The sequence below is a fragment of the Python bivittatus genome, unplaced genomic scaffold (genome assembly GCF_059951505.1).
Source record: "Python bivittatus isolate LINGU-HERP-01145 unplaced genomic scaffold, Pbiv_v1 ctg000780_np1212, whole genome shotgun sequence".
Lineage (NCBI taxonomy): Eukaryota > Metazoa > Chordata > Lepidosauria > Squamata > Pythonidae > Python > Python bivittatus.
The window spans coordinates 2,761,941-2,788,445 of record NW_028277108.1 but is presented as its reverse complement, the minus strand read 5'-3'; the positions used below and the strand labels follow the sequence as shown (position 1 = coordinate 2,788,445).

Sequence of the window (26,505 nt, the reverse complement as noted above, 5' to 3'; positions counted from 1 at the left end):
TCATTTCGAAAACCAGATATAAAAATCATTATGAAAATTATTTAACACAGAGATAAAGACAACAAGCGTGCTAGATCCAGTCCCTTCATCCTTGCTCTTGTTACTGTCCTTTTGTTCAAGACAAACTAATACAGAAGCCTGCAAGATCAGGATTGCACCTCTTTCCCTGTTTTAGAGCTTCACTCTATAGTATGCAAAAGAAGAATGGTGAGAACAGAGACATAGGGGAAGAAAACTAGCAGATCTGGCTCTTCTTTCCTTGTATATTAAGGCAAATAACACACAATGCCTGCACAAGGCCACAACAGTAGATATCACCTGCGTATTTTCAGGTGACTAGAATGATTGATGGTACATCATTCAGAATTTTTAGATGACTTAATTCAGCAATTTCAAATAGAATATAGGTTCTGTAGTGTACTCATCTCACTTTTCACAAAAATAGGAAGCAAAATAGTGCACCCATTTTTCTATTAAAAAAAAAAATGGTTTGAAAACGTCCACCTCATTGCATTCTGGTGACATTATGTCACTGGCCATCTTCTGCCACATTCAAAAGTAACCACCCTAACCCTGCCATAGAACACACAATTTCTTTACAAAATGGTTGTGTGCTGCTATGATGTGGACTGTAGAAGCACAAAGGACAAGAGATACTTTGTGGGATTTAATAGCACAAATATCAATGAGTCAAACTGTAATCCTTGAGTACCACTTTCTGAAATTGATCTTTCCAAATGAACCAGAACCACCACATCACAGAGACATGTATTTAACTGAGACAGTCCATGCTGTGGAATGTTATCCTCTCAGCATACTGAAAGCCCCTGAGGTCCAAGAGAATTGTGGGAAATAGTCTATCTTTTCCCCTCTGCATCAAGAAGAACACAGTGCTGATAAGGTCAAAATCATGCCTCCCTGTAGAAACCAATATAGAAAATCTGTTTTATCCACGCAAGATGACTATTTCAAGGGAGATTGATAATCATTCCTGAAAATCAAAATATATTATCTAATATAAATCATGATGAGATTAAAGCAAGAGTTTGCTTAGCATGTTTGCTCAGTGATAAGATTCTTGACAGAACTTTTATAATAGGTTGGCATTTCTTAAAAAAAATGTTCTTTGTTCTGTAGTCATAAAACTTTGCTTTAAAGCTGTAATCATTTATTTTACTATATTAGATTCCCCAGTTTAACAAATACTAAACAGTTTCCTTATTAAAATTGCAAATGGCAATTTCCCTTCTAACACAATAGCAGTTTCCTCTTAAATATAAACTTGCTGCCTACCATGCCACTTGCTTCAGAAATGGCATTACCCTAATGCAAGCCTATGCAAATTTATTTGATTAACTAACTTGAAATCATTGTTTAAAATTTCCTCAATGAGCTTGGAATTCTATTTTTAAGTGAGGCGTTTCAACTGTCTACCCATGAAGAAGTACTTAAGTAGTTAATGCATGAAGTTTGGAGGTAGTTTGCAAAGTGTACAAATCTGGGAATGCTTTCAGTGGTATGAACTTGGGAAGTCCTACAGCCCTGCAGAGATATGTCTAACAAGTTTCAGAAGTGTAACAAGGCAACATAGCTGCATTTGTCTAAGGATATGCTATGATTGTAACCATTCATAGTACTGCTTCTCATAAAGCTTCCTAGATGGCATACTGAAGTTTAATTGAAATTATTACTTTGGCTACATTAGAGTTGGTCATTCTTATACTAGAACTGTTGAAATCAGTTGGACTTGGGTCTTAAGTTACTCATGATTAACTGAATCATAAGTGACTTCATGACCTATTGATTTCAGTGACTTTACTCCAGTGTCAAGTTTGAAACTTGTCTATTTGCAGTAGACTACCACATTGTCCATTAGTGTTTCTGCTAGAATTCTTGTGCTAAGATGTAGCCAATTTCACAGTGAGATGTTGACATGAGTTTTTGTCTGATAACCAGAAGACCAAAAAGAGTAGGCAACGTACAGTTAACAGGTTTCCATTGCATTCCTAAGTATATTTACCAATTTTTGCAACCTTCAGTTGTAAGCTTTTTAAACTGTAGGTGGGTGGGTTCCTTGATCTATGGTGTAAAGGCTAGCTATTTGGCTCCCTATTTATAATTAATTATTATAGAATTGATATTTAAAATATTGGGCTATTGAAAAAGAGAGGTGGGGTAGATGGAAAACAAATGGTTATGATACACGATAGATGGGAAAACCTGCAAAAATGGCTAGTATTTATAAATGTTAATAGGGGGTTAAGTTGTGGCCCATTTTTAAGTTTTATTTTAAAAACTGGTTTTCAGGTGTTTGCCTCATTAATGAAGGATAGCAAAGAAGGAGACAGGAACCATAGTCCAGCACTAAAAAGTTAACTTCCAAGTTCAATTGGAAAAACCACTTGGTTGTGAAAGAATTCTTCTAAACATCTTCTCAGTGAAAACCACTAAAAAACGGCTTCAGAGACTGAAGAAGAAACAGTATTGACTGAACGCAGTGATGGAATTTGATGGTCCTTATCCTGCTGCCAGTATTAAAGACCTCTTTTGTGGGAAGATTCCTTTTCGCAGGAAGCAGAACAATAAAGTATGAAACTGAGAAAGTGGCTATCGCATATTTAATATTTAAAGTTGAACGCAATAACATTTGTAATAACTTTTGTTGGTACTTAAAATTTTGAGGGATACCTTTTTTATGATTACCACAAAGGCACTTTTGGGAGCAGGGCTGGTGTTTAAAGTAAGACCCCAGAAACTGCTACCTGAACCAAACATTTTGGTACAAATACCTCCAAAATTATAGATGAAATCCTTAGGACCAAATCAGGTTTTGTTTTGGTATACATGCTTGCCCAATAATAGGAGGCTTTTACGTATGTCTTACGAAACTCCTTTTAAATTGCAGTTTCACTTTCCAACTAACTGAATGTATGTAAGCGAAAAAAGAGGAAACTGCATGCAATTTTGCTACGGAGCCATTGGCAAATAAGTCTTGGCAAATAAGTCTTTTGGCTGAAAGGTGGCAGTGACTGTGGGCTTAGGTTAGCAACCAAGGGGGTTTTCAACATTTTACTTTTTGAAGTACTTTGCTTACAGGAAAATTGGTTTCTAATCCATAAAAATCATATGAATTTTTTTTAATCAAAGTGACTTATACTTGATAAACACTAGTATAATTAATAAGCTAGTGATAACCCTTTTGCACATTTTACGCAATGTTAATGTTGAAAGTTTTGAGTCCCTGTATATTAAAATGTTTTCTCATTTAAATTTAAAGTTGATTACTGCAGTGTGTACAATAATGAGTACCCAAAATGCATCTTGTTAGTCCATCTCTTTTAATGTCAGCACCATACTGTAAAGACAGCAGAACGGAAGGTCGAAATTCCTTCACACTCCAAAACGTTTTAAAATGGCTTTTGAACTGGAGGGGGATGGAAAGGATACCTCTTAATCTCTCTGAGCAGCTAATGCTTGTTCTTTCTAAGTCCGTTTTGATAGTATTAATGTAAATAAAATTGCCTTTTTTTTCCCTTTGTACCTGGTCCCTGTATGTGCAAATGAAGTCAAATTTATCATTGCATTAAAAAATAAGTGAGACTGCTTCAGTTGTCAAGTGTTAAAAAAAAGTTGCAGAGCCTATTTTAAAGATTTGGTTACAGTACATTGTAATATTTATGTTGCTATCAGATGTAAACCACAATTCAATATTACCTATTACAACATTCAATTTGAAGTTCAAATGTCTGCTTTTTTTCTTATGTATTTACTTGCTTCTGGTGTATGTCCTTTACTTGGGTTCTCTTGTACAGTTTTCTTACTTTTCAAGTACAGTATACACATGTATATAAATTGTAAATAGAAGGAATTTAGCCTTCATCCAAAACTACTAGTAACAATTCCTATGTAAATAAACTTGTAAGCAGAATGAATACTGTCTCCATTTAAATTTGTTCATCTTTCATGTATAAAGGGGAATCTTCTGTAGCTTTCCCAATGATTTGCTTCATTGATTCACTCCTATGCCCATCCAGATGTGAGCACTAAAGTCTTTTCCAGAGTTGGGCTTTTAATGAAAGGTTATGGTTTGTATCTTCTCAAAGAATCGCCACTGGTTGTCATACCAATGTCTTCATTCACCAAAGGAATGGGGATCCTGTGGTATCACGCAGGTTGCTGAATTACAGCCCCTAGCCATACCGATTGAGGCGGTGGGAGGTGTGATTCAGCAGCATCCCCAACACGTAATTCCTTTTCCTTTGTATATGGAACAGAACTAGGTTAGAAGAATTCAGAATGCCAATCTTACGCATCCCTTAAGCTGATTACACACCTAAGGAATGGAGAGCTAAGAGTAGTACAGTAGATCAATTGGCATACTTGCAATGGCCTTACCACTGTAAATGAACAAGACAGAATTTCCTACATCAGTTCTATTTTTACCCCATGGTTATCACTCTGTTTCTGCTGCATCAAATGATACCACCATAATTTGGGGTTCTTAGATCAGGCAGCCTTAGCAGAGTCACTTCAGAGATGGGTGCGAATCATTCAGTTAGGTGCAAGGGAATGCTGGCAAAAGTGTTGGACTCTCCTGTTGTTATCCTGCCCGAGCCTGAAACCAGCCATTATCATTGCATGTCGGCAATTGTGAAGCAAAAAGTTTTATTTCTCTTAAACAGTACGCTGTATTTTAGAGCAGCCAGTACTGCTGGAGCAGAGTATTCTGTGGGACCTGAGTTGTCTGAAGCAGGATATATTGAATAAGTAGACCAATTCAAAAGAAACCTTGCTTTTTAACACAGCGCAACAGGCCTTTCCATTAGTGCAGAACCAGTTTAGTGGCTGGGGGCCAAACTTAGTATTTGTGAGTGAACTTGAAGGCCACAGATGGTGGGGCAATGGTTCAAAGTGGGTGGGGCTGTTTTTGTTTTGAGGGACTTGTATTTAAAACTCTGTTAAGCTTATTCATAGGAATTATAACCCAATTTTCATTATGCTACTTACTTTAAAATGGTGAGAAAATAGTGATCAGAGGAAGCTCAGGATGTCAGAAAAGGAGCTCAGGAGGACAGGTTGCCCACCCCAGTGCAATTCCTGTGTTCAGGTAATGATGTAATTCAAAACATTCCAAAATATGTATTGCTTATGCACAACATAATTGCAGGAAATATGCCATTTACCAGTGCCTAACCTCAGTGTTTCCTGGATGATGACTTGAATATGAACTGTATCACGCTCAAGGACAAGGAGCAGGGAGTCTCTGCTTCAAGAAAAACTTCTGTAGAAATACCTTCTAGACAGGATACGTGCTATATTTTGTGATATAGTGTCTGAACTGTGCTAAAGCCTGTCTTCTTTATTTCTCTGGGCACACTCAGTCCTTGGGTGTACTTCAGCCTCTTCTGCACATCTCAGACTGTGCATGAGGAAATAATTTCTCTCCAAAACCTCCTGTGATTTGGAACAATATTCCCTGCCCCAGTCTCTTCACAGCGATTGCTTTTTTATTTGTAGCAGACCAGCACCATCTTGTGGTCTGCCTGGAGCGCTCGATTACCTTTGGTGGTTCCCCGTTCAAAGCTGTTCTTCTCATTTTGAACAGCTCTGCATCTACCTCCCTCAGTGCACATTAGCCTTTTGAGACCTAAAGTTTCACAAAATTACCATTGTTTCTCTCTCTCTCTGGCCTATCTCCCAGGGAAGAGCTGAAGGAGGTGGTACTACAGGATTTTCCCCTTCCATTTTTATATTGCAATTGCCAGAAAGGGAGCGCCTGGCGCGAGAGTCCCGTCCCTCTCCCAGGCCAGAGTCAAGGGGAGCCTAGAAGGCACTGCCACGCCACTATCCCAAAGCCGGAGTTGGGGCCGGGGTGTGAAGAGCCAAAGGCTTCCGAGACCCCCAGCCTTCCACCCCAAGGGCTCAGCTGGGGTGCCGGCTGCCATGCGTGCTCCTGTAGCAGCTGAAAAGGTGGGGCTGGGGCGCGTGCATGCCCTAAAGCTTCAGCTGGTGGGGAAATGCAATCTGGGGCTCATCAGCCCCGTCCAAAAGTGAAGGCTTTGAGCTGGAAAGAGACGGTGATGATTGGGCAGGGCTGCCAGGTTGGCAATAAAGCATTGGAAAGATTTTGTTTTAAATTCTGTGCTGCCATCTAATGGGCGCCTGGACTTCTGCAGCCCTATCGCTGGGGACCGCTTCACAGCGAGAGGAGCAGGGGCTGCTGAGCAACTTCGGCTTAGATAAGAGCCAGAAATATGCCTACCGCGACCCACCGGACTTGGCACATCCCGAGCGCCCGCTCCCGCGGCTCGCCAGCCCCGGCTTCCCAGCAGGCGCTTGAGCTGACATCGGGTCCTCCTTCCCGGCAGAGGGCGCTGTGGACGTGGCGACGCCATTTCCGGCCTGACTAGCGCCGAGGACCCACTTCCGTAGCCCCTCGCGTGCCCGAGGTGTGCATGGGGGAGCGGAGGCCGGGTGTGTCGGTTTTCCCTGCTTGGCAGCTGCCATGAAGCCGGTGAGGGCGCGAGGACTCGTTGCCGGGATACGCAACCTAGCCTGCGCATGGTTGGAAGTCGGGGGAGGGGGTCGGCCGTGACGGTGGGGGCGCAGTCCCGAGAGCCAGGCGCTGTGCGCGAGTTCTCAGGGGGTTAAGTAAAGCGCCCCACTCGCTCGCCGGGTTGCCCAGGAGCGGTGGACTCCCATTCCCACAATCCCTAGAAGGTCTGTAGGCGCAGCGACTTATGGGAATGGAAGTCCAGCGCGCTTGGAGGGCACGAGGTTGGGGAAGAGGAGAATGTGGAAGGGCTCGTGCTTGGTTTTTAAGGAGCAGGTGCACCACCTGGAAAGGAAGTTGTTGGTTAAACTATGTGGGTTTTTTTCGGGGGGAATGTAGAGTGAAGTCTGAATAATAGGAACTCTGACGGAACATGGGTGGGATGCGTTAAGAATATAGAACAGTGTTTCTCAACCTTAGCAACTTTAAGATGTGTGGACTTCAACTCCCAGAATTCCCCAGCCAGCATGGCTGGCTAGGGAATTCTGGGAGTTGAAGTCCACACATCTTAAAGTTGCTAAGGTTGAGAAACACTGATATAGAACTTCTTTTCTTCTTATCTCTTAAAGTGGCTTGCTTCAAAGACATTAAATGGGTATGCTATTAAAAAACAAAATAGCCCTAGAATGAACATAAGGATATGGCAGCGTTTCTCAACCTTGGCAGCTTTAAGATGTGTGCACTTGAACTCCCAGAATTCCCCACCCAGCCAGGGGGTTTCATTTCATTGCCCTAGAAGTATCCCTAGGACTGCATGCAGCTGCTGAAAAACCTTGGGGAAAGGCCCCCAAAAGTTGACCCCACATTTTAATTTTTAATGCAATAAAAAGGGAGAATTTTTGTGTACTTGATGAATAAACTTATTAACTGCAGCTGATTAATTTAATGTAATCTTAATTTAATCAAATTTAGCCCAACCCCAATTCTATCCCATTTATAGAGTGCAACCTCAGTCACTCCAAGACCAAGGGTGAATCTCAGTTTAAAAGAGTTTTATAACTCTGCATCAATAGAACAATTTTTTAATAATCCTACACTACCTCCATGCATCCAGAATCCTCTCTAAGGAATTGGAGTCAGTCTCCAAAACATATATTGAATGTGAGGGTGGGCAGGGCAGACAGTTGGGAAATGGACGTACAAAATTTGCCTTTTTTCCTTCAGGAGTTTTTTTCCCCTTCTTTTCACTTATATTGGATAGTTGCATTGTTAAAAGAATTTATTTCTAAGAAGAATTTGCCATTTATCTTAATTCTTTTGCCTAGTATAATGTTAACTTACTGTTGCTATTGAATTAGTCTGTTTCAAAAGTCTATGCCAGTATGATGTAGTAGGTAAAATGTTGGCCTCGTAGTGGGTTCAGGTTCATCCACAGCCATGGAAGCTGTGAGGAACCTACAGGTTATTGTGGGGAAACGTAGACAAAGAAGAGCTAAGTATGCTGCCTAGAGATCCTGGAGGAAAGGCAGGATATAAATCTAACAAATAATCTGTAATTATACATATTGCTTAATGTTTCAAGACTTGTGTTAAAATATATAAGGAAAGCCATGTAAAGTCAGTTTAAAAAGCATACTAATCTGACCCTTATTGTCTCCAGAGGAAAAATAAAAAAAGGGTTCCAAGTTTCCGAAAGTTATTGAAAACGAGTAAAATAAAACTTGACAACAAGTTAAAAAACAAGCAGTTCAACCAGCAAAGTGCTGCCAAGAAGTACCGAAAAGAACAAAGGAAACTCAGACAAGCTGTAAAAGATGCTGTGTCTCGGAGGCCAGTGCCTTTGGAAGATAACAAAAAACCTCCAAGTAAGATGAGTGTGTGTGTATGTATGTATATAAACATATATGCCATAGAGACCTTGTTAAATGTCACTGTTTTATACTACTGAATATAAGGTTTCTTTAATAATCAGATTGTTGATTAACATAGAAGTGGGCTATTTGCAGGTTATTTGATCCCCAGAAGCTTTTATGTCACCTACAGAGAGTACCTCCAGGTTGCTGTCACTTTAAGCTCAGTCTTAGTACTTTGTTTTTATATCAGTGTGCAATGTACCTTTTCTCAAATGAAGTGAAGGTACTGGTATCTTAACTGTAGATTAGGAAAGAGAAAGCCCTGCTTCTTTGGAGGACAGTAGCTTGAAGAAAATTATTCTGAATAAGGGTAGCATAAATCAAGTTTAATTTTATCCAGTCTCTGCCTGCTTTATAGATATAACATTGTGCAAAAAGAAACCAGATGCAGCCCTTGGTACAAAAAAAGGCTGTTCATTCCATTATTAATATCTATTTCTCCTTTTGCCATAAAACAAGAGTCTTATCACTGAATTACTAAGGTTCATGTTCTCATCCAAGGGTACAAATGGAAAAACAGTGTATTTCTACTTATCTATTGCAGGCTTATGTATGTATATTTCTGTGCCTCTGATTTTTTTCACTTGCCTCAACAGAGAGGATGGAGAAGGAGGAAGAGGAAGAAGCTCTCCCTCTTGATATGATGGATGAAGATGATCTGAAATTAATGGAAGAGTTGGCTCAAAAGGCATCTTTTATAACAAGAGACATATCTTCCAAGTGGGTGCTGGCAAAGCAGAAAGTTTGAGCTGTAGAAAATCTTTCAACAGTTTCTTGTTTATCAAGCTTTCATTTCAGATTCACTGAAGTTAACAAGGTCTAAAGCGTAGCTAATGTTTTGTGTGTTGATCTTTCGAATTTAGGACTCAAAAGTTAAGAGCTTGACTGTATTTTGCTTTTGGATAGTTAATGCCTGAAATAATGGAAATTGTTAGAAAATGGCAGTAAAGCACTAATTATGAAAACTGCATAGTCCTCATTAGTAAATCACAGAATTTGGCAAAGCTCTCAGTGACAAGGTCCTTGCCTATTTTAATTTTTAATGGAATAGCATTGTGTAGATGGTCCTTCCTTCACAGTCAGATTAATGACCCAAATAGTTTTAATAGATAAAAATTATCCATATGTGAATTTCATTCTGTAGTGAACCTGTTCACGCCAAGAAACGTAAGAATGAAAGTGTGATTGAGAAATATGAGAAGATGCCAAGACGCATGCAGTCTGTGCCTGAAAAGGAACTGATTCATCTGCTTCCAATCAAAGATAAGCATGGAATTATTCCACAGACCATGGAAAAGCCAGGTGAGACACAGGATTGCCTTGCAAGCTGTCAATAATAAATATGGAATATTAGGGCTGTTTGGATTTTAAAGAGCATGCTTTTTCTTGCAGTTGTAAGTGTTGAAGAGGAAGCAGAAGAGAAAGAAGATGTAGCAGAAGAAAGAGAAGTGACAGAAGGTAATTAAGGCTTGGCAAATAATAATTTGAATACTTGGAATCTTTTTTTTTCCAAATAATGTTAGTTTTCTTGGAACAGTGATATAAATAGTTTAATTGGTATTTCTTGAGGAGGAAGCTAAATGCAAATAGTCCTTGCTTAGCGACAGTAATTGGGACCAGCAACTCCATTGCTAAGCGACACAGTCGTAAAGCGCATCATCACGTGACCATGCCAACTTGCAACAGTAGTTGAAGCAGTCCTGGTTGCTGTCATTGAGCGAATCCTGCACAGTCATTAAGCGCGATGTCACTTGATTACATTTGCAACCTCCTGCCAGCTTCCCCATTGACTTTGCTTGTTGAAAGCTGGCAGTGAAGGTCGCAAATGGCAATCACATGACCTCAGGGTGCTGTGACCATGGTGATTGCCAAGCTCCTAGATTGCGATCATGTGACCATGGGGACGCTGCAATGGCTGCAACTATGAGGACTGGTTGTAAGTCTCCTCGTTCAGCACCGTCATAACTTCAAACTATCACTGAACAAGTGGTCATTCAGTGAGGACTACCATAGCTATACTTTAGCCAAGGCAACAAACTGCTTTTAAACACAACCAGATGTTGTGTTTAGAAGTCAGGCCAAATCTGATCAGAAGATTGATGCAGGCAGTTTACAAAATGAAGCTGATATCTGAACTGTTATTTGAAAGTAGATATTATGCAAAAAAGAAAAAAAAGTCCAACCAACACCCAAATATAAGGTTATCAGTTTATATTTACTAAGGCTACCAGATCTAGGCTGCAGAATTCCAGACAACCACAAGTGGAAGCAGAGAGATCAGAAAGTTCTAAATCTGATTATCCTAGATTAACAGTTCAATAAAGGTTAGAATGTTTCTTCCAAATGCTATCCTTGCCAGTTCTAAGATGATTCCACACATGCACACTTGCATACATTCTTTAAAAAGTTAATTGTTTTCTTTATTACCAGCCCTTGAAGAACCCTTATCTGTTCTTACTGTCGAAGAACTGTTAGTCCATAGGAAAAAAAAGCTACAAGAGAAGAAAATACAAATAGCTGCTTCGGCATCTGCAATTCTGTCTGATCCAGAGAATAATGTAAGTAACGCCGCTTTGGAAATTCCAAGAAAGAGAACGTGAAAAAGTTAAAGTAGTGGACAGCTCAAAGTTAAGGCAGAGAGAAGTGTTTGGTTTATTGGCTTGGCACAATCAGGTCTCCCAGTTTTCCATGCAGCTGTGCTAGACTTTGTGCAGTTATTTTTTAGATGAAAGGACAATTCCCTTTCTCTAAACAGTATTCATGGGCTTATTCTTGGGTATGCTTGCAAATTTTAAATTAATACTATTAATTTTGATTTCCTCTTTAAAAATATTTTTTTAAAAAGCATTGCCCTCTTTTCGAAAGACGTTCAATAAAAATGAAGTCTTCTTAGCTGCCAGTCAGGGATAAAAAAAGAATTATAGTGAGAAATTTAGAGCTGACAAGGAGAGTTGAAGGATTCTGGAATTTTTAGAGAGTATATTGTATGACAAAAGATTTTCCCTGGCTAGTTGTCTAGAATAGCATCTGGGATGTGTTAAGGAAGGAGCAGACATGACAGTTTCGTTTTATTGTGGAAATATAATTACTGTAGGTTAAACCACCTATCTCTCCCTCCCAAGCATTGGGGATGAGGGGTGAATGTAAGTTTGCCAATCCCACAACTTCTACAAGACGTGAGTTGACTAATGTGAAAATATCATGTGAATAATTTATGATATTTAAGTCGAAAAAAAATGATATTCTGAAAATTAGATGTTGCTTAGTTCCAAGCCTTTTTTCCATGGATGTGAATTGGTATCTTTTCCTGTTCTTACTTTGGTAAAAATTCCTTTCTAGTTTGGAAGATGGGGTAAAATTCAGACATGCTAATTTTTATGATATGTGAAAACCGCATTTTCATATAAAAGCTCAATGTTGCTAAAATTATACCTATGCGAGTTATCTGAAGCAATGCAAGTTCTTTCCCTAATTTGGATTTTATCATTCTTATTCACTCCAGTGAATAAGGCCAATTGTCAGAGATGATGGGAGCAGTAGCCAAAATATCTTGAAATGTTTCTGTTGGAAGAGTTGGTGATGGGATTTCTAAACTTAGCATAAAAGTGGATTTCTTATTTTTAATAACAATATATCTGAACATACACACTTTAGCTTATATAGAGACTGGTATGTACTCATAGGTGTGTCATTCTTGAGCAGATAAAGAAACTGAAAGAGCTTCGTGCAATGTTGATGGAACAGGATCCCAATGTGGCTGTGATTGTGCGAAAATTGGTGATGATTTCTTTGATGGAGCTATTCAAAGATATTACTCCATCTTACAAAATCAGGCCTTTGACTGAAAGAGAGAAGAACACAAAGGTGAGGTTATACATTGATAGGGGGTTAATATTAAAGCTGGGAAGGTAAAAAAAATAGTGTTTTGGGGAGAAAACATCAAGGTTTTGTTATGAAATATTCTTGCTCAGTTTGCAATTTGATTTTTTAATAGTAATTTTTCAGTTTAATTTTTATAGTCTTGATCTTGGTATAATCACCCAACCCCATTGATATACTGATGGAAAGCAATTTACATGTGTGCCAAATTTGCAGAGAATGCATAATTTCCTAGTAAATAAAAATCTAGAGTTCTACTCATTGATGAAAATGGAATTTAAATTAAATCCTGAATCTTTTAGAAGTACATTTGGCCCATGAGTTAACCACTTGACTTAGAAGCAAGGATGGTCCTACAATAAATGAATTCCTTTTTTTATATGAACTTTTAAAGGTGTACAACAATATGAGAAGAAGGGTATCTAGTTGTTGAGTTGCAGAGAACTCTTCAGCATAAAATTCAGTATTTTTAATATTAGTGTTTTATATTTGGATAGTTCCAATGAAATAAATGCCTGTCTGAATTCTCATACATTCATTCCTTCAGATCTGTGCATTATATTTTATTTTACTAAGCAGAATACCCCCTGCAGAGTAATGTTTTTAAATGTAAATTACTGAGTAATAGAGTGGATACATAGCAAAATATTTTTACAATGTTTCTTTTTATATCTATAGGTTAAAAAAGAAACTCAGAAACTGAGAGAATTTGAAGAAGGCCTTGTGAGTCAATACAAGTTTTATTTAGAAAATCTGGAACAATGTATAAAAGGTATAACATGCACGGTGGAGCAGGTTATAAATATATGTGTATTTTTTATAGAGCGTCCAGTTGGGAAGCATATAAAACAGTAGTCTTACTAAAGCCAATGAGTAAGTAGTGTAACATTATATTGCATGTGTCTTCCCCCCAGCAGAATATTAAGACTTGACAAAAATTCCAGCCTGTGCCATCAATACATGAATAAATATCATAAGAAGGTTGCATTTCTTTCTTTGCAAAAGTTGCAACTAGGAAAAGAGACTTAAAATTTCCTATCACAGGGCTAGAAGTGATCACAGGGCTAGAAGGTCAACTTGCCTACAGAGCTATCATGCCTTTAAACAAGATTCTGAACATTGTTGAAGGTACTTTGAGATTTACCTCCTATAATCCTTCAGCAGTATGACTGAAGTACAACTACTCTGGACTTCTAACGCAGCTGGGCAACCACACACAGGTAGGTAGGTAGGTAGGTAGGTAGGTAGGTAGATAGATAGATAGATAGATAGATAGATAGATAGATAGATAGATAGATAGATAGAATCATAGGATCACATGAATGCCATAGCTTCCCAAGTGCCTACACTTTCCAGTACACTTGAATAGTATGTATATTTATAGACCCTTGGCAATTATGGATAGTAGTATTCATGTGGTCCACAGTTTTTTTAAAACATTAAAGAGATACCTACCTAGAAAACAATCAGTTTGGGGGAATGGTCCTAAGAAAAATATGCCAAAGGTCTCTGGTACCTCCATTCTACATCTTGAGTGGCAGGGATGGGAAAGGCCTACTTTCCCACCCATTCAGAGGAGATGGAAAACTAGATAGACCTAGGCAAATCAAGTCCAATTATCTTGGACAATCTTTGGATGTATTACATAGTAATTCTAAACCCTTTTCAGTTTGATAGTTGAATCAAATGTTCTTAAAACAATTAGGCTATGAGTGTAGTGCAAAACCTGTTCCTTAATATCCTTGACAGTCATCTACAACTCTGTCCTGCAGATACAATCCTATTGAATAATATTTTCTGTCTGGTAAATAAATGCATCTATCTATAAGAGATCAGAACTGTCTAAAGCAATTACCTTGACTTCTCCAAGAAATAATTCTCATAATTATTTGATCTATTTCTTCCCAACTGACTCACATTTTTTGGTTTTTCTGTAAATTGTAAACCATAATATTTAATAGAGTCTTATTTTAGAATCTGTACCTACATGTTCCTGATTTTTTTTTCTGTTTTTAGTCTGTTGCTTCTTACTCTCCATTTCAAGTCTTGATTTTATTGAAGATTTTAGTGATGGTTAAATATGCATTTTGAGATAACTCTATAGGATTTTTTCCCCATAACTCAGAAGAATGTAATAATAATGTACAGGGCATTTTACATTCAAGATTTAAATTTGCTTTATGTTTCTGATATCTGTAAAGAAAAGAAAGAAGAAATGTTGGGTAAAAGCATACTAGCTTTAGGAATGGTCTCAGCTTTCATCTTGCATTAATACAAATGAGATATAAGGACAAAAAATATTCTTGGCATCACTTGGAAAGCCCCAGTCCCTTTCTCATCTTTTGCTGTATGCTGTTGTGTCAAATTATAATATAGATAGTCCTTATTTAGCGACAACAATTGGGACCAGCAACTTGGTCATTAAGCAAAGTGGTCGCTAAGTAAAACATGATTTTACAATCTTACTTCAGCTTTTCTTTGTTTTATAGACCTGTGAAGGTCATAAATGCAAGGACTGGTTGCAAAGTTACTTTTTCATCACCATTGTAACAGCAAACAGTTGCTAAATGAGGCAGTCACTAGACAAGGACTACTTGTAGTTTGTACTTTCAGCTGTTTGCTAAGAATTTACAAAAGTCAGTTGTGGGATTTGTCAAAATGAGCAGTACAATAACATTGCCAGCAAACTGCCTCTGTGTACATGTCCATATGTACGCAGACAGGCCGAGGAAAGACTTCAAAGTAGTTACACCAGCCCTTCAGGAGGATGCAGCTGCTTTAATGCTCAGAGGAGGGATGCTTTGGCAATCAGTCTTTTCAAATGTTTTGCACAGCCCTCATTTTCCTCAGTTTCCCATAATGTGTGTGTAGATTTGATAGTGTTAGGAAGTATTTGTGTTAGTGCTTTAGGAACTTATTCAGTGAAAAGAGGTGCTAGGTTTTGAGCCAGATTTTGAAGACTGGGTCTTTCCAGTATTCCAGTTAGATGCTCTCAGGAGAATATCATCCAGTAATGCAGTTCAGTGCCCAGTTTTCAGGCATTCTTCCCCTCTGCATTACAAACTACTCCATTCGGATTTTGAAATCAAATTATTAGTAATTAGGGAATCTGGGCATGGAAATATTGAAGCTTTGCATAATGTTTCCTTTAGATTGGAAGCAAAGGAAGCTGAAGAAAAGCAATGTGATTTCAGTGAAAGCATACAAGGGCCTTGCAGAGATTGCTGTGAAGTGCCTTTGTGAGCTCCTGGTGGCTCTCCCTCACTTCAACTTCCACAATAACATCATTGTACTGGTTGTACCGCTTATGAATGATGCTTCAAAAAAGGTAAGCCTTCAATACTGCCTGCTGTGCTTAATTTTACACTAAATATGTTGGTTTCCAAAACTAAACCTCTAAACTGAGAATTTGAACCTCACAGATTTCTGAAATGTGTTGTGATGCAGTGAAAAGCCTCTTCAAGCAGGATAAGTTAGGCTTTGCTTCACTTGGTGTGGTGAAGGTCGTTTCTGGCCTCGTGAAAAGTCAGAATTATGACGTTAAACCCGAGGTGAGTTTGTTGGTATGTCCGTTTGTTTATTTTTGAGAAAGCATTGAAGATGGATTTTCACGTTTCTATTGAAGTAGCATCATATCTGTTTCAATCCAGTGCTTTGATTGAAGCTTTGAATATATTAATTTCTGCCTTCATGAACTACTGGCAAGTATGCCAACTGTGAACCTCTACCTGAAAGAGAGAGATTGTTTCTCATAATTTTTTTTATAAAGTCTTTACACTTTTAATGAACTTGAGAAATAAATGCTCCCGGATTATATTTAGGTGTTATTGACACTACTTCATCTAAGAATCAAGGAAGTGGAAGTAAAAAAAGATGCAGAAGACATTACGCCAAAGAAAAAATTCATGTCCTACAAAGACAAAAGGAAAAACCTATCAAGGATGCAAAGAAAGGTAATTTTATGTCATAGTGAGCAAAAATGTGAAGTACAGTTAGGAAAGTAATTTATAAGTAATGATATATCTTGGATTCAAAACTACATTCCATTGGGTGCTGAGGGAACAGTTGCTGATTGAGAAGATTTTGCTGTTTACATGTGCCAGAATTCTTTCAAACATGTTTTGGGGCTGATGTTATTGTTGGCCAAATATATAAAATAATGAGAATCCAATCATTTGGCAGTTTAGCCTTGCACATTTTATTAACATCTCCCTGCCCCCATTTTTTAAAAAAAAATCTTGTGTTTTTTGGATGGTTTTGTTTTTAAAACTAGCCAAACTTATAATACTGAGAGAATGTCACTATTACTGTAAAGTCTGTGAGGATTTTCCAGATCAGGAGTGAGTAGAAAGTAGATCCAAATCTACTGGTGATTGGAATAGCTCAGGAAGGGCTTTTGATTCTCAGTTGTTCAAGAATATAAGCAAAAAATGCATACACACACAGACACCCAAATGAAGAAACATAAATTACCATGAGTCGATATTTACATGGAAGCATCGTAGACATGTTTGGTGGTAGATCCCCAAACAGATTCTTCAGCTCAGAATCCTTTCATTCTAACTCAAACGTGCCCATAACAATTTGACATCCATGGACAACACGCAGCCTCAAGAGCACTTCCAGCAGTTTCTACAAATCATGACAGAAGGGAAACAAGTCAGATATTTGGGAAGTGATCCTGTTAATTTATTTGTTTATTTATTTACATTAATACCCATCCAACTTCAGAAGCTCTGGCTGGGTAACATTCAAGTAAAACCTCATCAAAGAACAGTAATAATAATGATACAGATAAAACCATCATGATGCAACCCCAGAAATGAGACCCTGCTCTTCCTCAGCCAGGTGTTGGCTGACTTGGCCATGGAGGAATTCAGTGTTACTATATACAGGAAAAAAAATGGCATTGGAGCTTGGAAGTTCAGGGATTAAAAATTATTTTTGTTCCTATTGCCAGAATCTGGTTAGCTTCTAAACTATTTATTTATTTTCAGTGGAAGAAAGCAGAAGAAAAACTGGAACGAGAACTCTTAGAAGCAGAAGCCTCTGAAAATACAGAGAAAAAATTGAAACTGGTATCTTTATTCCTCATACATTTTACATTTTCTGGGGGTCATTTTGTATTGTACATGAAGTAGGACTGGATTATGCAACGTATTTCTTCCAAATTCTTTTTCTGCTGTAGCTATTCAGAAATAGAGGATTCCAGTAGGAGTGGGTGGCATGTGTAAAGACTTAAAGCCTTAGTCCTCACTTAACAACCACAGTTGAGCCCAGCAACTGTCACTAAGCACCTCAGTCACTAAACGGAAAATTGTGCGACCACGATAGGCTTACCACATCACTTCCCATTCAGTCATTAAGTGAATCACCACAGTCATTAAGACATCACATGACCACAATTTGTGATTTTCTTCTTCCTTCTCCATTAACTCTGCTTGCCAAAAGCCAGTTGCGAACGCCCAAATGGCAATCGTGTGATCATGGGGCATTGTCACAGTCATAAATGTGAGGACCAGTCGCAAAGCTGTCTTTTAACATCAGCATAACTCTGAACGGTCGCTAAATGAGGCAGGACTACCTGTGGTCATGAATTCATCTCTCATTGCAGCATTGGTGTTCTTCAGAAGTTTAGGGAATCCAAAAATACAGTAATGGACTGGTGGTTACTTATGTTCTAGCTGATAAATAGCTTCTTGTTTACTAATGTGATTACATTAATAGTAGTTGTATCGTAGCTATTATTGCTGGAACTCAGAATGGGGTAAAGCTATAATTTTTCTGGCTCTCAAAGTTATAATTAGGCCGTTTATTGAAAAGCCAGGAATTTTTAAAAGTAACTTTGATTTAATGGCTTCAAAATTGATGCATGAAGAAAAAAAAATCTGATTAAAATAAAGGTTCATATATGTCATTTTATGGCTTTTTCCTGTAGCACACAGAAACCTTGAATATCGTATTTTTGACTTACTTCCGAATCTTGAAAAAAGCCCAGAAATCCCCTCTTGTGCCTGCTGTGCTGGAAGGTCTTGCAAAGTAAGCATTTCAGAATAATTTTGAGATTTTTTTTTTTAAAAGAAAAATCTAGCTACGGACTGCATACTAAGGTAGAAATATGTTCACGTTACAAATATGTGAGCAATCATTTATAACGTTCTTTAAAATTAAATAACACAATATAAAAAACAACATTTGAAAGTCAATATCTAGTTGAATAATAGTTCTCTATCTGCTTTATCTTTTGTTATCCATATGTGTTTGTTTTTTGTTTTCAAAACTCCTCCTAGTGAGTGAAATGGAGCTCTGTTCTTTGCTATGTGGCATTTATTTACGGATGACAACAATGCTACAAAAACCAGACTAAGGATCAGTTTTAAATTATGACCCGTCCAAATAAAATACAATTGAAACAAACAACACAGAGTTTTGTAGATGAATCCTGTGTAAAATCAAGATTTAAATATTCTTTCATTTAGATTTGCCCATCTCATAAACCTGGAATTTTTTGATGATCTTCTGATGGTTCTCCATTCCCTTATTGTGTCTGGGGTAAGTTTACTGCTTTCTGATTAAACGATGACCCTTACTCTGTGCCAGGAATAAGGAACCTGCAACCTGCCACTTGTCCCGGCCTGCAGGGGCCCGCATTTGGTTTATAAGGCTCCATTCTCAGATTCTCCCTTTTCCCACGGCCCCAGCAGTAAGAAAACAAAAACAGTGCTCAGAGGGCTCTTCTCCCCGCTCAGCTCAGAGGAAAAGAAATTGGTGCATAGATCAGCTGCAGGAGGGGACATAGGAAGATTATGCATTATATTATTATGTTCTTACTATGTTCTTGTGCCTGATTATGATTATGTTCTTATACATGTGGGTGGATGAGGATATGGGGGTGGGGAGAGAATACCTGCAGTTTGGCTGTAAGGGTCCACCAGCTGACAGTTCACGTTTTGCCTTTTTAGGTGTTAAGCCATAGAGAGAGCCTGCACTGTATCCTCTCGGCATTTCACATTTTGTCCGGGCAAGGTAGGGATTTGATTTCATATTGTGACATGTTTGGCTTTTGTGATCAGCTTGAAGTGACACAATTCCATAGTTCAGCCTGAGAAATTTGAGAGTGGTCAGTTCTGTAACAAACGTCTTTTTAATACAGCTTGTAAGAAGACAGCAAGGAGGCCGTTTTCATCTGAAAGTAAGCTAGGGTCACTGATTTTGTTGCCTCTTTTTGTTCGGTTTTTTCCTATCTGCTTTTACATTTGTCACTAAAATAATATACAGCAGTAGCTCTACCAGTTTCCAAGATGTATTTACAGGTAGCCCTCAGTTGATGACTGTAATTGGTGCTGACAACTCTGTCACTAAGTGATGCGGTCATAAAGCAAAAAATCATGTGACTCTGCCAAGTTACAACGGGAGTTCTGGTTGCAGTTGTTAAGCGAATCACGCACAGTTGTTAAGCGCGAAGTCATGTGACTGACTTGTGACTTCCTGCCGGCTCGCCCATTGACTTTGCTTGTCAGAAGCCGGCAGTGAAGTTCACAAATGGCAATCACGTGACTGTCATAATTGCGCGCCGGTTGCCAAGCACTCGAATTGCAATCATGAGACTGCAGGGATGCTGTAGCAGCCACAACTACAGGGATCTGTCGTAAGTCCCCCTGGTTCAGCACCCTCGTAACTTCAAATGGTTGCTGAATGAGTGGTCACTAAGTGAGGACTACCTGTATATCAAAAGGAAATTAATTCTCATAGAAAGTAAGCCTTTTAATGTTAGCATTGGAGAAACCAAATGCATTAACTGCATTTTCAGATATAGAAGCCTACTTAACTGGAATTATTTTCAATAGGTGATGTCCTTAACATTGATCCCTTGAAGTTCTACACACATCTTTACAAGACATTACTTAAAATACATGCAGGTAATTCCTGATTTTAATGTATTGAATATAACCAGTGCTTTCTAACTATCCAGATTTGTTTCATTGAATGTCCTCTAATATTTAAAACTATTTGGTGACACCAAAGTTTGAGTGCCATCTGCCCCTTTTGTAGCAGATGAGTTGGAGGGTCTCAGTAGCTTTGAGACATTACTCCAGCTCATCAACAAAAAAACTAAATCTCAATGTAAATCCATAATGGGATTCTACAGGGCATCATCTTTTGCTAAGTGATTCCTAATTAATTAAAGAGATGGTGGTAGAACAGTGGCTTTTCAACTTTTTGGGATATTATTGGGTTTTGTTTTGTGTTCAAGGAGCTACAAATGAAGATGCAGCAATAGTGTTGCAATGTCTGGATATAATGCTCACCAAGCGTAGAAAAAAGGTGACTCAGCAGAGGGCTCTTGCTTTCATTAAGCGTCTTTCCACTGTGGCGCTCCAGGTCCTTCCAGACTCCAGTATTGGAATTTTGGCAACCAACAGAACATTAATGCATGTGAGTTCTTAACGACATGGCTAATATCTCATAAGTTAGCACTACTGCTATTGTATCCACATTCTTTCCAGAAGGGACCATCTCATTGTGCTGTTCTAGCTTTCCTATTAGTGTCTTCAATTATTCTTACACCTGTGGGTAATTACATTTATACCTTAAGTGTTAATTACATTTAATTTAATGTGTAGAGAAAATAAGCTCACTGGATCACTCTTTTATTCAAGGAAGCAGGCTTATATCTTCTCAGTGGAGAAATTATACAGGGCCCTATGTGAACATATAGTGGCTTTTATAATGACACCTCCAGGAATTACAAAATTGGTAACTTGAAAGTCAGTCTGCTGATGGTATTCAGCCCATGAACTCCTTTTCACTGGATCACATCATCTGAAGGGATTTGGGGGAAAACTTATAAGATTGATGTCAGCCTTACCAGGTAGACCAGACAGGAAACATAACCAGATAAACTAATTTTCCTTTATTGTAAAGCTACGTTAACAGAATCTTGCAAGCCTGAAAGTACAGTTCTCCTGCCGTCACCTTTACAGCCAACAACAAGAACTTAGGGAGAGTCCCTTCTGAGCCTCTTGCCCTGCCCACTATTCAGTTGTGGGCTATGCTGTCTCTTATCTGACCATTCCCTAGGCAGCATCTCTTCGCCCCATCTCCCAAGGTCTTTCCCACATACCATTACACTTCATAGCTGCATAATGTTTTGTATAGGTAGTCCCCAGTTTGAGTTCCATTCCCAAGGTCTGTCCTTAAGTCAAATTTGTACATAAGCCAGAACAGTATTATTGTATAATACTGTATAAGTAGTATTGTGTAATGAACTCAAATCGTCGTGTATTTAACTCAAATTTTGCTACAGTAGGCTCCGTTCTTAACTATGAGTCACGTGTAACCTGGGCATTCTTAACCCAGGGACTACTGTATTGATATAATAAATAAATAATGTCCCTGTAATGTACAAAATAATCCAAAGCTATTATAGTTTTCATGACATCAAAGAATCTTCCTCTTTCAATAGATAACATACTGTAGACCGTACGTACGGTAAGGATTCTGAGTTTATTACTCCAAGAATTAATTACTCTCTTGGGGGAGAAATTGTTTTATTCTCTGAGATGAACATGGCATCTTGTAATGGTTCTATTTTCTGTGGGGCTCTTTTTTTCAACAAACTTCATTACAGATTTTCCCAAAGACGGACCTCCTCCTAGACAATGAATCGCAGGGTAGTGGTCTTTATCTGCCTGAACTGGATCAGCCTGAATACTGTAATGCTCAGAACTCATCCCTATGGGAATTGCATTCCCTCTCGGTGAGTACCACAGAAGCTTCCGTTTTGTAGCTTTGTTCTGGGTTTGTAGTCTAGAAATTCTTTTTTCTTTCCTTCTGGAGAATTTTTATTTTCTTCCTGAGCTAGAAGGTCTAGGAATGAGTTTAGGAATTTTACATACTATTTTCAACTTTTAATATGAATACTTTTGTAAAAAAAATGTTTTAGTTTTCATAATCCTGCTTAGCTTGCATCCATATTTACTCTCTGTTACTGTACATTCTAATCTTAGAGAAAGCAGGTCATACATTTGAGCTCCCCAGGACCTCGCCCTCTTCCTCTCTAGGTGACTGGCAGCCCTAGACTCCAGCCCTGCAGTTTATTTCTAAAGAATAAATGACTCCTCCGTTATTAAGTGTTTATTCTTGCATTCAGTGTGGGGATGTGTGAAATCTCCAGAACTGAGTGATCAAAGACTTGTTAAAGCTGGCATTGCAGTTTTAAGACTTCATGAAGGGGGTGATCTTCCAACACATTCTGTTCAACAGACCGTCTGTTTGTACCTATTATCATGCCCACTACCCTATTAGTACCAGAACACATGTGGGCTGCTGGGGGGAGGGATATTGTTTTCCAGTGAAAAAGAAACATTAAAATGCAACAAATTAACTTTACCATATATTCATTAGAAATGGGAGGGAGAGGAAAATAAGTAACCATTCTTCCATAATATTCATGTTGGTAAGATCTGGGTGAAGAGAGGCCCAGTTGGTAACTTCTTTTTTCACCCAAACACATAGTAGTAAGTGCCATGTGGATTTCAGTTATTTGTAACTGGGTGGCAGTTAGCATAATCCTCTGTGTCTAGGGAGGACTTTTTCAGAAGGGTATTGCCATCTCCTGCAAGGCCGGGAGCCTGACTCCATGGTGCTTCACTGCTTTCTGGTTTCACTTAGCCAGCACCTGTTCTCCCCACGGTTAGCTCAGATAAGTTAGGATGGGCAGATGTCAAGAGTATTTGTGACTGTCTGGACCGCACCATATCTTGGCTATGTCTTCAGGCTTCAAAAACTGAAACCAGCCCATTGCAGCTGCACAACTCATTACATACTGCATTAAAAGCAGTATTCAACGCAGTATGAATATGGCTGCTTTGACCCTCAGATATGGCACAGCAGACTTTTGAGGACTCCAGCATTGGATTCTCCAGGGCTGAGGGCAGTTAGCCCTCAAGCTACCCCAAGTAGCTGTACTTGATAGCTATTGAAAGATGTGATTGCTGTGTTGTGGTATACAACAAACACTATAGTACATAGTATATAGTAGTGTATCTGGTCAGCCCCAAGAGAAGTCTTAACCACTGGCATTCTTCACGTTGGAAGCTGCTGGGCCTTCACAAGACTTTTCAGGAGAAAGGCTGGGTTGAGAGCGAGCAGAGAGCCTGGGGGTAGACTATGCCAGTGCTGGTCTCGCTTCCACCCTTTGCTGAAGCCTGCATGCCGTTTTTTCAGGAGCACTTCCAACACAAGCTGCAGAGTGCAGGCTGCACCTCTGGGAAGCCCACTTCCTCCAGTTTTGCCACCAGCCCAAACGTCGCCTCCCACACAACTGCCACCTTTGCCTGGGAAGTCACTGCTGGCTCTCCTGCCTTGTCTGGCAATGGAGAGTGCCACACCTTGCCATCCCACTGCCTCCCCCCCAGCCAGGCCTGGCAAGCTCCCTTTGGCAGATGAAGCTCCGCCACCCTGATGCGCTCACCATGCACATCCCGGGGTGGCACCTTTGCCTAGCACCTGGATCCCAGGCCAGCAGTAGGAGGAAGAAGATGGCGAAGGTCAGCTGCAGGCAGCAGGGGGTTGCAGGGGTAGGCAGCAGAGTGCAGAGCAGCCAAAAGGGCAGAGATGGGGGGGAATAGGCAGATTGGGGGAGTTGAAGCGAAGGCGAGAGTGGCAGGGCAGGAAAATCATGAGGTCCTCGCCTAATGACAGTGCTGTCCTGGCCTAACAACCGCAACTGAGACTACTGGAACTGCCGTCACTAAGCGGTGCGATCACATGATGTTTTGCCTAATGACCGCATTGCTTAGTGCAAAAATTCAGGTCCCAGTTGTGGTCATAAGTCAAGGACTACCTGTAACTCTTCAGAGAAATAATTCAGGGCAAGTGCATTAATTTATGAAAATGTGAAGCTTCTCAATCTGCTACGATTACTCCCATTTTCAGAGGCACTATCACCCAGTTGTTCGGAAATTCGCAGCTCATCTCCTTGCAGGAGCTCCAGCTGAAGGATCAGAAGCTCTTGGGCATGAACTTAGCCGGAGGTGAGAGAACATTCTGTGCAGAAACAAGCCATCATCCCTTTTATCATCAAATGATATTTGGTGGCATACTACCTCTAGTCCTGCAAGCTTTATGTGACTGTTGTGACCAATTGCTGGTTGTCAAAAGATCTGTTTTATTCATTATTTTCAGGAAGAAAACAATTTCTCTTAATTTGTTGTTACCCTTAGTGGGAAATAAATATCATATTTTCAGAAATTACCTTACATTTTCAGTCCCCAGAATTATAGTTCTGCAGGATCTGAAGGCCACATGTTCCTCCTGGTTTAGTTCTAGAGAGCTGTGTGGATTTCCAGCCTAGATTGATCACTATTATTGCTTTGTTTTTTCCAAATACTTTCTTGAGTTTTAAGTTAACTTTTGCAAATAATGGAAATTATATTGCTGTATACCATAGGTCTCCTAGTGAACTTTTTGAGGCCTACAGTATGAAAGATATGACTTTTGATCCTCATATTCCACCAGTTGCACGTAGGAAAAAGGTACTTCTTCACAAATTCCTTCCTTAAAGTATGAAACATTATCCTAAGGTTTGTAGCTGTTTACTTTCAACTTTTTTTATGATTGTATGCTTCTTTGTTTCAGGGTAAATGTTTACAAGGTGACTTATTTCTGAATGAGGACTTGACTGAACTGATTAAGGTTCATCTTGGAAAGTCTGGTCTACAAGTACCCCTGGATTTTGCTGAAGGCATAAAGGCATTTCCAGCATCATAACTATATTGGAAGCTAATTCAGCCTGTTTGAAAGTACCGGACATATGAGATGGTAACTTGTCCCATTGAATCCTAGATTTTCAGAATGCAGGAACATGGAAGAAAAATGTTTTTGTAGTTCCTAGAGTATTTGAGGTAAATTCTTCAAAAATTCAGGAATGATTAAGTTTATCCATCTACACTGATGGATACAATTTAGGATTTCTAATTTATTCAAGCTTGCATTCGTAGAAAACAATTGTACAGTATTCTCAGTGCAAAACAATGCCTTTTTCTGTAACTGTATAAACATGGATGATTCCTAGAATTTTTAAATTATAAATAAAGAACTTTCTTTTTCAGAAAATTATTCTGGGCTAATCTGTTGTAAGTCATAATTGAATTTCAGTGGCATTTGCTGTGATAACAGCAAACAGATGTTGAAAAACAGAAGTGCAAAGTTTTTCACTATCATGCACAATGTATTCATTTTTTCCATCATTCCATTCATTTAGATGGATATATATCATCTGTTAAGATGGTGGAAATAGAAAAGTGTCTATGAAATAAAATGTTATCTGGCCCAGTACTTGATTTGGCACAAGGCATAATCAAGCATGGTGTTCATGTGTCAGTGATACTTCTTGCACTTAGACATGAATAATAAATTGACAGTATTCGATGTACGTTTTGGGTAATTCCAGAATAGACACCACACCTTCAGGACAGTATTATCGAAGATGGCTTTGAGCATAAGGCTTAAGCCCTATTTCCACCACATGCTTAACTAGGTAAGAGAAGGGAGGGAGGGGTTAAGTGTGTTGTGGAAATACCAAGAAAGAGTGAATTGATCCAGCCAATTAACTCTGACAGATGTAAATGTAATCCCAAGTAATCAGCCTCGCATAGACATAAACTAATTTCACCAGACATGAAAATTACCTTCACATAAGCTTGGTTAGGTGATCCATTTGGCATACCTAATCCCAAAGTAAAAATTCTGGAAAGTGGGTAAAAAGACCTCAGTTGTCATTTGGAAAAGAAACAGTAGAGTCTTTGCATCCACTGGATATACCTTCCCAACATCTGCTTGACTGTGGGGCACCAGACAATCCCCTCTGAGATTGTTTGCAGGCCTGCTTCCTGTAAGCACTTATGACCATCAAAAAAAGAAAATATGGAAAAACCCTTAGCTAGAGCCTTGTGTGTCTGAGAGACTGGAGCAATCCCATGCATTCCTAAAAGTAAACAAAATATAATCCGTGAAGAGAAATACAGCCGTGGCTTCCAAAAATGAAAACATTTCCCCAGATACCTTCAGGGAGCATGCCAACGCTTGACAATCTTACTTAAAATGTTGCTCTATCCATAGCCACTCTCTTAAGAGTCAGCAGGTGCATCAAAGCAACCTGCCCTCTATTAACCTGGGAAAACATCCCCACAAGCCTTCTCCCCACGCCCTGCAGAA

General features: G+C 39.0%; 2 protein-coding genes across 3 annotated transcripts in view; both read left to right on the top strand.

Annotated features, from left to right (window-relative positions):
• TBC1D12 (TBC1 domain family member 12) overlaps positions 1-3,924 on the top strand; it is a 61,895-nt gene extending 57,971 nt beyond the window's left edge. For both annotated transcript variants that reach the window (XM_088129017.1, XM_088129016.1), the window contains one exon: positions 2,308-3,924. In XM_088129017.1, coding sequence (XP_087985143.1) covers positions 2,308-2,376 — 69 coding nt within the window. In that variant the 3' untranslated portion in view covers positions 2,377-3,924. The remainder of the gene's footprint in view (positions 1-2,307) is intronic.
• A 2,458-nt stretch (positions 3,925-6,382) lies between these two features.
• On the top strand, positions 6,383-25,399 carry NOC3L (NOC3 like DNA replication regulator). The gene is made up of 21 exons (XM_007428063.3): positions 6,383-6,514; positions 8,154-8,358; positions 9,003-9,126; positions 9,551-9,708; positions 9,799-9,864; positions 10,837-10,964; positions 12,109-12,270; positions 12,964-13,057; positions 15,438-15,613; positions 15,708-15,836; positions 16,107-16,238; positions 17,283-17,363; positions 18,224-18,324; positions 18,765-18,837; positions 19,248-19,311; positions 20,133-20,204; positions 20,540-20,721; positions 21,917-22,045; positions 24,226-24,323; positions 24,740-24,824; positions 24,928-25,399. Exons 1-21 carry the CDS (start codon positions 6,506-6,508, stop codon positions 25,057-25,059), a joined length of 2,400 nt encoding a protein of 799 aa, XP_007428125.1. The 5' UTR covers positions 6,383-6,505; the 3' UTR covers positions 25,060-25,399.
• The last annotated feature ends 1,106 nt before the right edge of the window (positions 25,400-26,505 follow it).